The 13673-nt window shown below is 36.3% G+C and overlaps 1 protein-coding gene across 19 annotated transcripts in view; it reads left to right on the top strand.

Annotated features, from left to right (window-relative positions):
• CDC14B (cell division cycle 14B) overlaps positions 1 to 12711 on the top strand; it is a 47307-nt gene extending 34596 nt beyond the window's left edge. For 3 of the 19 annotated variants that reach the window (XM_061456346.1, XM_061456342.1, XM_061456334.1), the window contains 2 exons: positions 5908 to 6024; positions 9366 to 12711. In XM_061456346.1, the coding sequence (XP_061312330.1) occupies positions 5908 to 6024; positions 9366 to 9405 (157 nt within the window). In that variant the 3' untranslated portion in view covers positions 9406 to 12711. Of the gene's footprint in view, positions 1 to 157; positions 1034 to 1060; positions 1423 to 5907; positions 6025 to 9365 lie in introns of those variants that run through there. The other 16 variants (XR_009743921.1, XM_061456344.1, XR_009743918.1 and 13 more) reach the window with 13 other exon arrangements.
• The last annotated feature ends 962 nt before the right edge of the window (positions 12712 to 13673 follow it).

The following is a 13673-nucleotide window of genomic DNA, read 5'->3' as shown; positions in this document are numbered from 1 at the left end:
CACATGGATTGTTACAGTCATAGAAAGTAAGAAAATGCTTGGCAAAGGTTATAGAGCAGTATGCTTTTCAAGAGCTTGAAACAAGCCTAAATGCAGCAATAGCTTTTGCTTTTGAATTTTTGTTCATCTTTTCCTCCCCCTCCAACCCCTTTTTTAGATGGCTCCTAGCTATGCTGGTGTCTACACTGTGTAGTATTGTCATCTGGTGGATTATATGTGGCTCCCTCCTGCCCAGCCTACTATTCTGTCTAGATGGTTTAAGAAAATAGTAACCATCACCTGAGAGAGAGCCACTGTGTAAGTGTCCCATTCCATTTCTCTACAATAGCTCACGCTTTGTGTCTAGTGTGTCTCATAAATGCATGTTTTCATATCATGTTTCTTACTGGCTTTGTTGCAAGAGTAATTTCACAGCGCTGGCTTTGTGGTATTTTTGTATGTATTATTTCTAATAATTGAGTAATTTTTATGGCTGGCTTGCAATACAGAAAGCTGAAGAGTTTTTACAATTAGGATAACTTATAATTCTGAAGCCTTTCTTCTGTGCATGCTCCTGCAAATAAGCAAAACTATATAATCAAAATTGTATTTGTAGAAAGGAAAAAGTACTGCTTTAAAATATGATCCTGCCCTTTGCGTAGTGCAGATGAAGATGTTAGCTCCAGTTTTACTTTGAAATTCATGAACTTGCAAAGTGGGCTAGGTTCTCAAAGGATGTTTTTACTCATGTGAAATGACAGGAGTCAGAATTTGTTAGAAATGTCAGTAGGTCTTCGTTTTTACTAAGAGACTATAGTAGTATATGCCATAAGGGGCAGTAACATGGGACTTTTTTCCTTTTTTGTGTAACAGAAGATGAGGCAGGTTGCCGTATTAGGTCAAGGCTGACTTGTTTACCCAGCCAATCTGATTTCATTTTCTTATGTTCACAAATAGCTTTTTATAGAAGATCTTTATGAAACTACTTAAACCCTTTCTTTCTGTTACTTGGATTCAGGAGCTGAGTAAAGCATTAAAAACACATTCGTTCCTTGACTTCAGGTTTTCACTCTTTCTCCAGTCCACTGTTGTCAGAGTGGCTGCATTGATTGCTGTGCCTGCCTTCCACTTATAAAGTGCCATGTTTTCATCAAGCAACAGCTTCCATCTTTTGGCTGAACAAAACTTCAGCAGCACACAGAACTGCCAGGAAACCCAAACAGGAACTTTTTTGCTTGCTGCGGTGTCTCTCTGGAGCTGCTCCATCACCACCACTCTGAGGGCGAAATGGTTACTTTGCGTGAATGCTTAAGACTTTAGTGCTCTCAGATTAAAAATAGGTCAGAAAAGTATTTTACATCAGAGTCCTAAGTAAAAAAAGTCTCTTGGCAGAGCATTAAGGTTAAGAGTTTCTGCCCTTCTTACCTTTAGCTTGCAACTTGTTGTCTGCATTTTTAAAAAGCGTGGGACTCCTTCTAAAGTGGGAGTTGTGGACAAGTTAGGTACACCATCAACTAAAGATTGCTTTAGGTTTGTTGGGTCTTTTTCATTGATACCTATCTTTGTCAAAGAACAGACTTAATTAAGAGACTTGCTCTCAAAATTTTGCACCGAATGTATCACTTTTTCTTGTCTCAGTGTTTTCCAGAGTCAGACCCCAGATTTCTAAACTCGAATTAAAAAGCTAAACTTAAAACATGGGTTAAAAAAATGAAACCATCTGCCCTGTATTTTTCTGTACCATAAGATCAATTCCACTCAACTGTCAACCTTTCCCTTTTCTGTATTCTGTCTAAAAACTTCCTTGCTACAGGGAAAGAGAAAAGATTGTTTGATGTTGGTAAATATGTCATGAGACAAGCAATTGGGTTACTGGTGCTGCTGCCTCATATCCTGGATTGACAATCATGCAATGTTGGTTAATGCCCAGGCAGAGAAAATGCTTAAGCTTTTCTTAAAAGCTAGGCTAACATTCTCTCCCTCATGCAGGTAGTGTCCCTTGTGTTTTAGGAGGATTTATCAAACACGATCATGAATCATCTTTGGCTGGCCTGGCAGTCCTTGTAGGTGGAGCCCTGTAGAACAAAGAGTATCAATCACTTGTTGCCTGTTGATGACTTAGAAGAGTGGTAGAGGCTATTTTCATATTTTACTAAATTCAGGCCTAGTTTCCTAAAAATCATGAGGTGATGAAAGAGAAAGCAATATTGCATTTGACAGACCTCATAAAACAGGTAGTCTTGACAAGAAAAAGTGCCTATTGCAGGACAGAGAACACGTGCTCCTTTGTAACCTTTCCTTCCCTCATCCTTCTGCAGAATACTGTAATCAGTTTTCTTTTAAAAAAGCTTACTGTGTGGATTGCTTTCCTCCAAGATGTATTATCTTGATGACATTTCAAGTTTTGTGGATTTTTTCTTGGGTTGTGGAGTTTTTTTGGAGCTTTTGTGTCCTGGTGGTGTACCTGTCTCCACACCCTGCTCTGAGTTAGATGGTGAAAAAAGTTAGTGAAGTATTTAAAAGATGGTGCTACTGATCCAAACTCTGTTCCATTTAAGTGGGCTTTGATTTGTTTAAAGGCCAGTGTGTTAGCTTGAATAAATAAGTAGTGTATAAACTAGTCTGGTGTTTGGTGAGTATATTAGGTTCAGAACTACCAAGTAGTGTTTCCATTACAAGTTAATTGGATATGAAAAATTCTTACATGTATTTAGTGTGGCTATTACAGCATCCTGTAGTCTGTGTTCAGTAAATGTTCTGCCTTTTTTAAAAGTAAAAAGAAAAATTCAGTTAGAAAACCTTTGTGTACTTTAGATGCACCTTGTGCTGGTGTTTTTGGAAGTTCATCATTATGATGTACAACATGACATGATCTTTAACATGAACAGTTACAAAGCAGCAAGGCAAGTGTCCTGAGGATTTTACCTTTCTCCAATGTGGATTGGGATTTTTTCTGGTGTTGAGATTTTGTGAGGATCCTCTACTGTGGATCCACAGTAGTATCCTCTACTGTGACCTCATCTCTTGTCCATTTAAAAATCTATTAATCAAACCTGCTGTCAAGTGAGGCTTCTAGTCTCACTGTGTTCAGTCAAAAGTCCATACATTAAAGATAGTTTCTTCTCTTACCTTAAACATATATGCAGTAACATTCTAACAAAAGCTCTGTTAACTTCTCCCACGCTGATAGTTATCGGGCCCAGAGACAGACAATGATGTAAATGAGACTTCGTCTGTTTTCCTTGAGGTGCTGTCAGCCTTGGAAGGCTACTGTTCTGGTCTGATTTAAAATGTATATTTGATCATTCAGGAATGTTTTGCTCACAAGAATTTCAATTAATCCTTATTCTTGGGTAACCATGTGAAGTTATGTATTGGTGAGGTATAAAAATGACATATTGACTGAAGAGCAGATGATGTTAAAGGTTCTATCATTCTCACAGCTGGCTCTGAGCTAATCCCATAAACCAGCTCCTTCTCTCCCCGCCAGTTGGTAAATACAGCAATTTAAGATGATGTTGTGGTTGGTTTGGTCTTATGGTGCAATTATATATGTGACTATTTTTGTAAGTCACGTTCCCATTTAGAGTATCCTTTCTTTGTTTTGAACAGATAAAATGAAATTCTGTGGGAAGACATCCCTATGATATGTTGAATAAATGAATATTAAGTGTTTGTGTAAGATGCTATCTTAACACTTCATAATGTTTCTTTTCATATTCATGAAGTGTATGGGTTTAAGCCATGTATACTTACCAGTTTTCTAAACTTCTGGTGCCTGGAAAGAGAGAAATATTAGAACCATTAGATCCCATTCCAATAACTTTTGTTTTCTTTATATGTACATTACATGCATTTTATGCAGCAAGACACTGTATGTATATCTTAAGGAGAAAACACGATTTTTCCATATTTCTGTCTGTATGAGCACTTATAAACCAGCATGTACCAATATTTGGTCATGCTTATATTTCAGTGACTAAATGTTATGGAGTTAAGCCAGCTTTGTACCTTTCTGTTCCATCCTGGAAGTAGCTAGTAACACAAATAAAACTTGTGTCATTTTTAAAGCTCAGTTGAAAATGTAGTAGCCCAAATTTGTTCATGTTTTATGGCAGCTGTGGCACTGAAAAGAGAATTGTAAGTCTTGATATTAGAACTTGCTGGAGGTGGTTTACACGCACAGTAGAAATTATAAAGTGAACTTTCATGTTTTGAGCCTTTTCACCTTGGGAATGCAAGGAAAACAGATATTGTTAGAAGAATTTGTGTTGTCTACAGAAGAATGATACAGTGTTGAAGGTATCTGGGTTTCGTTTCCAGCTTCTCAAATAAGTGATCCCTCCAACTTCGAATGCGTTGTGTTTACAGTAGAATTTGCTTTGCAACTTGCCGTTACAATCTCGTGTCTTGTCTTGGAGGGAGACTCTTTGGCATGGAGTTTTGCAAATCAAATGACAAGATTTTCCATGCCTGAAATACTAAGAGAGGCTCATTGAAGTAGAAATTTAAAATACTTGAACTTTGTGGCTCTGTAGTCATATGTTTGCTAAAGAATCTGGAAGTACGTGGTAAATAAGGTTGCTGATCAGTTTTGCTGCTTAAAAAAATCTATTTTGGATGAAATTGTATTATCTGTAATGCATATTGTACTTCTGTTATCAAACCCATATAAAAAATGAAACCAGAGGGTTTGGGTTTTTTCCATTTCTGTTTTTGATGAATATGTTATACAAGTATGGAAATACTCATATTTGCTCCCATGTATGCCTGTCCACCTTTGCTCCAGAGGTTAAGTTTTATGTTCATATTTGGGATTCTCTGAGAACAGTTTCTTCAGAGTAATAAGCAACCAGGGTGCAGTTTATACAACTTAATGAAGGTTTTTATTTCCAATCTAATATAATCTGTTGACACAGGTGGACTCAGTGAAGCCACTGAAAATTAGAGTCTAATAACGTCACAGGAAAAAACGGAATAGCCAAGTTACTCTTGGGTCTGAATCTCTAAAATTATACATAGTTTTATAGTTGTTGGAATCTTGCACAGATGGAATGGCTAGGAAGCAGACATACAAAATAATCCACTAAATAGATATCTGTGGGCTGCATTGGTCAGTTGTTGCTTTTTGTCTCCATAGTATCATAATTGCAGTACAGCTGCTCAGAAGTACAGAAGACAAGATTTCCCTAACCAGTTGGCTAGTGACTAAAAATAGTTGCTTGCATTTCACAATCTGTAATTCTTTGCTTACTGATGTAAGCAACACTAGGATTTATCTGCCTGTTTAAGAAATAGTAAGTATATTGCTGTGAATTTTTCCAGAGAAGTGGCTGAGCACAACCACCATGTAAAGCTGAATTTTAAGCCTGGCATAGGAATACCCAGCAAGAGCAGAACGCCAGTATGTGCAATGATTTTCCTACCCTACTGTATTTCAAGGGAATAGCTCATGGTTAATTGCAGGAGATTTAGACTTTGATCTTCACAAATTGATTTACTTGTTTTTTTTTCTTAATTTCTCTGTCAGTCTCAAAAATAATGTTTGTTGCATACTTAAGATTTTATCTTGTTTTGTTGTTGTTTTGTTGCAGTAATTTAAAGTACAATTTCTTTGCCTTCTTTTTTTTGTCTCTGAAAACCAGGAAATTCAAAACCATTAATTTAATGCATTATTTGAAAGGAAAAGCAACAACAACCAGCAAACTGCTATGCTCCTATTAAACCAACTTGCATTACCATAATTACAAGAAGGATGTTATAAAGAGAAGGATGTGTTTCGGGCAGAACAGTTCATTTTTTAGTATGATTTGTGAAAAGCCATCTGGTATTTGTTAGCTCCACTGCAACTGTAATGTCCTCTTTTCAAGTGTTTTCCTAGGAACGTGGGGTTTATGTAAATCTTTCTTTTTTTCCTACTCTTTACAGAGTAATTCTGCAGTCCAGTGTTCAGAAAAGTAAAACCTCTGAACCTAGCATTTCTGACAGTACAGACATTACTAAAAGAACTACCAGGTCTGCTGCAAGAAAAAACAGTTTAAGAAGGTGAGAGTTACCATCTTTATAGATCCAGTAACTGTTGTCTAGGCAAACACTTTGAGCTGGCGTATCCATTGCTGACAGGAGCTTTTGCCACAGTTCAACTACTTCATCTAGCAATGAGAAATGAGGAATACTGTGGTTTATGTCATGTACTGAGAATATTGGTAATGTTAAATCATAGTTGTGTATGTTGCTTAGTCTTTCAACTTCGAGAATATTATGTTGTAATTCCTAATACGAGTCCTAACAAAACTTTATTTACCAAACCTCTGCCTAGAGTAAGAAGAGGTGGAAAGCTTGTTCACAGCATTAAGTCAATTAGTCAGTACATAAGTCAAAATTAAGAGGAGTTTGATGGGCAACTGAAATGCAGTGGTACTGGAGAGGTGAAATGTGTAAAATGCATGTGTATAGTGCATGAGATTTTGTACTGAGAGTATGGGCTGATAATCTGAACTGAACCTGTTTAATGAAATTCTAAATTTAGATGGATTTACGCAAGACTGAAATTGTCTTTTGTCCCAGAAGCATATGGCCTAAGTACTACTGTGTTTCTTTGTGTGTTCATGTGTTCATGTCCCTCTATGGCAGCTCTCCAGGCTCAAAGATGAGGCTCAAAGATGAACAGAGAACATAGCTTAAAAAAATTTCCATGCAGTTTCCAGTGGTTACAATTGACAGAATTTGTCCTATACTTTTAGCGGAAACCTTTTGAATGTGTCTGTCAGGTGCTGAAGAGACTTAATGTGTTGAGAAGAGTAAAATATGGCAAATAACATTAAAAAAAGTAGTTATGTAGATTGATTTGTAAATATTGCTGAAAGTTCCAAGTTCTTTTGCTGCTTTTACCTCACAGAGCTTTTCTTTTTCCTTCCTCATTCTGTTATCTTGAATGTAACCAGCATTACGAAAAATTCACTCTATCAGACAATGGAAATAGTCATTAATAGTAGACTGCAGTAAATTCTAGTCAGAGAATTTTTACAGTGGCTATATTAATTACTTTTAGAGTCTTATAACAATGTGTTAAAAATAATCCCTTTTTCCTGAAATGCGTGTTTTACTAAAAATCCAAAGTATTTCTCAAGTTTTCCTGTTTGGTCACTTGTTTTTTCCCTCCATTTTGCATCATTTTCACCACATTAGTTTTGGTCCAGACAGAATTGATGGGATTCTGCCTGCTGGTTTTTTCTTCATGACTCTCCCAATTTTAAGTTCCTTGTAACACGCAGTAGCTGTATGCATGCACATGTGTAACTGAACAGAGATTTTCAGTTCCTGGAAAACACACCTCCAAGTTGGTCTTTGGGTTGTGCGAGACGAGAATACCTGTGCTGAGGAGGAAACAACATCCCTGAAATAGAGCTCATGGAAGATTTCAGTTATTTTGAAAGAAATCCTTTAGGTATATTGCCAGCTTTACGACTTTTGAGGACCAAGGATCAGGTTGATCTCAAACTTCATGAACTACTTCATATTTTAATGGATTTTCTAAAACTTCTACCCCAAATACTTCATTCCATATACTGTTTCTTTTCTTCTAACATCTGAGGTCAAAGAATTTCAGTCACTTTATGCTTGGATCCAAGAATCAATTTTGTCCTAAATAGTTATGTTACAGTTCTGGAGTTCTTAATTGTCTTGTCATCTGAGAGGGCTAATAGGTCCCTGCATACTGGTCCCTTTAAGGGTGTTTCAGTATGGTTGTACAATTTTATGGACTTTGAAAGCAGTACCCTGTTGTTAATCTTTCAAGTGTCTCTTTATTTTTCCAGTAGTATTTGGCAAAACCTCACTTTTTATTTTTTCTTTAAGCATCCCTTTGTTTTTTCATCTAAGTTTATTTTAACTTCTTGAAGTCTGCAATTTGCATTACCTCACAGTGCTCGAATTGATTGACCTGTTACAGATCAAGTGGATTGCAGGGTAGAGGAGGAGAACTATTATTATGAAATTAGGATCATGCCCTTGACAAAGACATTGACAAAGACATCTGTCACGACCTTGTTGCCTTCTCTGAACTTCCAAGATTACTATGTACCCTTATTCTTTCAGTATCTTGTCTGATTAAGTTCCAGTGGAAACATCTTGTGGTATTTTTACATTTTCATTTGTTGATGCTTTAGGTCATTTTAGTCAATTCTTACTGTAGATTAATCACATCTGCAACCCATCCTAATGGAGAATAATTCACAGAGCTGGGTAATTCATTTGCTGTTTCATCCTTCAGACTCTTGGAGACACTATCATAGAATTCCTCCAGAATGACTTGTTAGCTGAAAGAGCAATTTACATCTAAAACACTCTATTCTGTCTTTGCAAAGAGAGTTTAGGGAATTTCAATTCATTGCATTTCTTTGTGGAACTTCTCTAGATGTTGCATGTCACTTATGAAAGACCAGTGGACATAATACTTTATATCTTGTGACTGAAATAAGACTGTTGTTGAACTGCAAGAAATTGCATTACTAGAGCATTATCCACAGCCTTATTCTGTGGATGCCCTTATTTCTCCAGTTAAGATGTTTTCCATGTAAATTTGCCAGTTACTGAGGAGTTCAAGTCTATATTTTAGCAAGGTGCATACATAAGATCCAAACCAACTGAATCTTAGTAAGACGCAAATGAAGCAGTCTTTTCTGTGTTACCACGCATAATAGAATTAGGATTATGTATATAGTAACTTGTTGATTAGAAGTGAAATCTTAAGCATTGAAAGAATTTTGGTAGGTAGAAGTGCTTAAGGGAATGCAGGTAAAAAAATAATTGAGAATATGGAGGAAACTGTATGAAAGGTGTATTGTATAGATTCCTTTACTTGTGTTAACCAGAGAGATATATCACAAAAGTTAACAAAGATGAGTATGCTTTAAAAATCTCATATGCTTTTGCTTTGCTGGGAGTTGTAAAGCAGCCTTCTGCACCCTTGTTCAAACACTGAAAACTATCTGCTGCTTTTCAGAGCTTGTCTATATATAATCTAAATCTAGCTTTAAAAAATATGTTTCTTTATTATTCTTTCTACCTTCCCTGCAGTGTGATATCTCAGAGAGGGAGAATGAAAAGGAATGCTTTATAGCAAATGCGCTTAATGAAGTTACGGTACTTTGAACCCTCTGTTGCTTTTCTGTATGGAATGGAACCTTTATTCATACTGTCTGTAATTAGAGCAGTCCTTGCTTTCTTTACAACCAAGACTGCTGTGTTCTTAAATGCGGTGACTTTTGTCTTCTATTTCTTTTCTTTGAAGTATTGTTTGCTCATTTTACCTTGCCAGAAGTGTTCACTTGAAATACATATCAAGTGCATTTTTAACTTTTTTCCTTAAATATGTTTTATTTCAGCAGCCAGTCCATCCCAAGGGCTAGAACAGTATTGCGTTAAATTTCAAATAAGGCACCGGTATTGAAGATGATATTCAAGAATGATGGGGACATGACTAAAGGGGATGTAACTCAATTCAAGGAAGATTACTTTGGCTCCATCTTTCAGCGAAAGTGAAACAGAAGAATTTCTTCCATACTCGTAGAATAAAATGAACTGTCAACATGCTTGGTAGACATGTTTCTAATGTGCTAACGCTTTCTCAGACAAAACCAACAAAATCAATGTACATTCAAACTCAGGTGTAAATACTTAAGCTCTCTATTATAAAGAGGGCTTGCTAGTATGTATGATGCATGTGTATAAATTGTGATGGCAATCACTTAGCTGCTGACCACCAGAAATTAAAGATGGTGGGAGCTTTTAAGTATATAAATCTGTGTTGTCTGTTCAGACTGGGCTCAAGTGTTCACTTGGGTCTGAAAATCAACCACAATAGGCTTTTTCTTATAGTCTTGGTACTCTTCTGTGTTAATTGGCTATTCTTTCTTATTTTGTATGAAGTTTTTTATGAAGCCGCAGTAGTGAGTACACCAAGTGACTATTGCCCACCAAAGAGTGCTTTATTTTCAAGGGTTGTGTGGTTTGTTTACTTTGAAATACACTAACTGTGATTAACTTGTTTTTAATAGTAACAGATTCTTAGTTGTTCACAACCAATGGCACCTTTAACTAGTTGCAGTTGCTTTAAATCTGGTACGATTTCAAGGGGGAGGAAAAACACATTTAAAGCAGTGTCATCATATTGAAATGTCATTGTTGTTTCCTTCCCTATCTTCAAGTCTGTTAGGTGACACTTCACATTAGCATACCTAATAGGTAAGATTTTTTCCCAGGTTTTATTGGTACACTTGACATGTGTATGTCATGTACACAGTGACATGTGGATGTCACTGTTTTTTAGCTTTGAGACACTTAATGAGTGCAGCACACTAAAAAGGGAAAATAAGCTTGCTGTACAACTGAGATTGGTAGTGGAACTCAGGGGTGAGTGGAGTTTTTTAACATCTAATTAACACTTACAGCTCCTCTCTGTTAAAAAAGCAGTGCGATTTTTAGATAAAGCTGAGGCTGACATTTTCATCCACTACAACACTGCCTTCAAACACTGGCAGCATTTTTTCCCTACCACTTTCCTCATTATGAAATCTCAAAGCTGAAGTTTGTAGCTGCATATCCCTCAGACGAGGACTGTTACCACGTAGCCTTAAATATGATAGAGTTATGTGTCACTTTAGTGACTCTAACAGTAGAAAAAACAGAAGAAACTGAGAGATCTGAAATGTTAGCAGTGGAGTAACTGAAGATTTTAAATATACAGATTACCTCTGCACAGGGAAGAATTTTCTTTTTATGAATGTAAGTAGGCAAGTTTGGTGGCTAGTTTCAATCTACATCCTTCTAAATTAAAATTAAACTGTTAGGCTGGTGATTTTTGAATTCCGATATGAATAACCACACACTGGCTTGAAAACATTCTGTGGCAAAAGCATCATGAATTGGAGAGGAGGCAAGATGTAAGCTTACAGGTAGCATCCATAAGTTTGGGTAGTCAAAATTTGCAAATACAAATAAAACAGAAAAGGCTTATATGGTGCAAAATAAAGGACCATTGAGACTCAAATATTTTTTGTTTTCCTCTTAACCGTCACCACCATTTTCTTATAGGTGAAAGCACCTAAAAGAGAGGGACTGAATTCACCCTGATACAGTGATTAAAATTTATATTTTCTTTTTCTTTTATTTTTTTTTAAATCATTTGCCCAAATGCTGAAGTATAGGTAACCACAGTAGTAGATATATTACGCAAACATGAATCTGTGTTTATTTTTGACAAAAATTCTTACCTTGGAAGGTGGAAGGGATGAAACTAGTGATGTGAGAGGGTGAGAGTCAATACAAGAAGTAATATTTATTATGTTTGGCCTTACCCTTCTCTCAGCTGAGCTTCCTGTTTTACCATCTTTGTTCTAACCTAAAAATAACCAGTCTATTTCACACTCTATATGAATTCCAAATTGGAATTTGCCCTTTTTAAAGTAACCAGCATAGCCATTAGCACTTTCAGGCTCATAAGAAGAAATTTGCATAAAAGAAGCACACAGACACAACAGGAACTCTAGCTAAACCAAAACTGCATGTTTGGCACTAGTGTGTTTCAAAATACCCCTTCCACCTCCCAGTATCCTAGTGACATATAAATGTCAAAGGCATTCTACATTTGAACTCTCCGAACAGCCTTAAATGGAAAATTAACTCATTACCTCATTGTGTCCCATCTAATTGTATTGCTTAGTTTGTTCTTCTGAATTTTTAGTGCTTTGTCTAGCATTTTTACTGTACCATACCAAAGCTGTCTAAAGTGCAAGAATGAAGAGGGGGCATGGCTGAGCGTTGGTGGGCAAGGTTTCTCAATTTTTCTTGAACTGAGGGGTAGAATGTGCCAAAATGGAATGTGTGGCAGCAGCTGCATCACCATTACACCATGGAGCAGCTGAAGGAAGTTATTTCTGCTGTCATCAATTAGAAGTTTTCCCTTAGAAATTCTTTCCCTCCTTTCAGATATATGACAGGTGGAATCTTCTTTGATCTCTTAACTCAAAAGTATGCAATATACTCAAAAGCTGTAGTATCTTGTGTCAAATTGCTAGCTCCCATTACAGCATCAATATCTTAACTCAAATGTTAACCTGTATGTTGTCTTTTTGCCCCAGTATGACAATAGAAGAAGTGCTGCTGATTTAAAGCAAAATATGATTTGGAGAGACTCGTGCATTAAAATGAAAAAAAAAAAAAAAGAAAAAAGAAAAATGTAATGTTCACCAGTTTGTTGCACTGCAGTTTTTATATTAATGGTTTGCAGACTGTTTGTCTTGCGTAAACTCATGTACAGACTATCAAGATCTAAAATTCCTAATCTGCTCATCCTGATTATTTTTAAATTGTATATTTCTAATCATATTTTTTTAACTTAGATTGACAGAACAGGAGTTTATTTTGCTGACGGTATTTTTAAGATAAAGCTTCATATTATCTTGTAATATTAAGTAGTTCAATATGCATTTGTGTCTCATTGGAAAATACCGCATATTGATTTTATACGAAGTATTGAATAGTGAGAATTGTAAACATGAACTGTGTAAAATTAAAAATAATAAAAAATTGTTTTCTCACTTTTATTTCCAGTATCTAAAAAATTCAGCACAAAAACATCATCTGTACTACACTGACTCAAATGTGCTCTGAAAAATAATGCAGGAATCTCTGCTGCCTGAAAACCTTCAATTAAAGCACAAATCCTTAAAACATACACTTGTTTCATTTCAAAAAGAAAGACCTTTGGCCTCTTTATTTCAGGGGACTCACTTTGGAAAACAATAGTAATTGCATTTGAATTGTTGGGATACTGCTACATAGTAAAAAACATGGGTAAGACAGAAAAATGGTGTTCTGGTTAATCTGTTTCATTCCTCTGTGATCAGAGTGCTCATTTTTGGAAACAGGCATTGTACTTTGATACTATGAAAGGAAAGGCTTCACAAAAGTAAAAACTAAACTTTGAGGAACACTTGTTCTTGCATAAGAGTTGATGGTGGTCTAGTGTAGTCTGTAAAAAGAAAATGTAAAACACAACAGCCAAAAATACGGACTGACTCAAATGCTTCTGATCACCTCACCTACATTAGAAAATACAGAACTTGTGGATGCCAGGCAGAGCCTGTTTGACAAGCAAGTAAACTTTTACTTGTTCCAAAGGTGTGTTTTTATGGTTGGAAAACCTGTGTTTGCCTGTTGCAAGGTCAGCTTTTCTAAACTTACATGAATGCTTAAACCACCTTTCCCTGAAAAACGAGTTGCCTGCTGAGGAGTGAATGGTGGGTTTTGCCTGGGAAAACATTGGTTTATGCATATGTCAGTTAAGCCCTATGGTATAAGTAGCCATTTAAGGGGTACTTCCCTGGGCGGGGGGGGCAGAGGACTAAAGGATCCTACAAAGAGCAACAGACCAGTGGCCCATGTCAGACAAATCCGTCAACAGGTCAGTAAGTGCACTGCAAGAGTAAGCTCTTTACAGTATCTCTGAATAACTTTGTTTTGGCTGTCTTTATCCTCCTTTGTATTACAGTTTCTACACAGTGTATGTGGGAGGAGATAAAAATAGGCTATATCAAAATGGATGTGCTGCTTAGAAATACTCAAGGTTGTTGTTAAAGAGAAACTGCATGCTTTAAACCTAACTCACTGAGAGATTGTTGAGGGAGAGCCAT

Source organism: Pezoporus flaviventris, unplaced genomic scaffold, assembly GCF_033815535.1.
Source record: "Pezoporus flaviventris isolate CSIRO_AGI_PZ_B2104156 unplaced genomic scaffold, CSIRO_AGI_Pfla_v1 ptg000022l, whole genome shotgun sequence".
NCBI lineage: Eukaryota > Metazoa > Chordata > Aves > Psittaciformes > Psittacidae > Pezoporus > Pezoporus flaviventris.
This window is presented reverse-complemented; position numbering and strand designations above follow the sequence as displayed.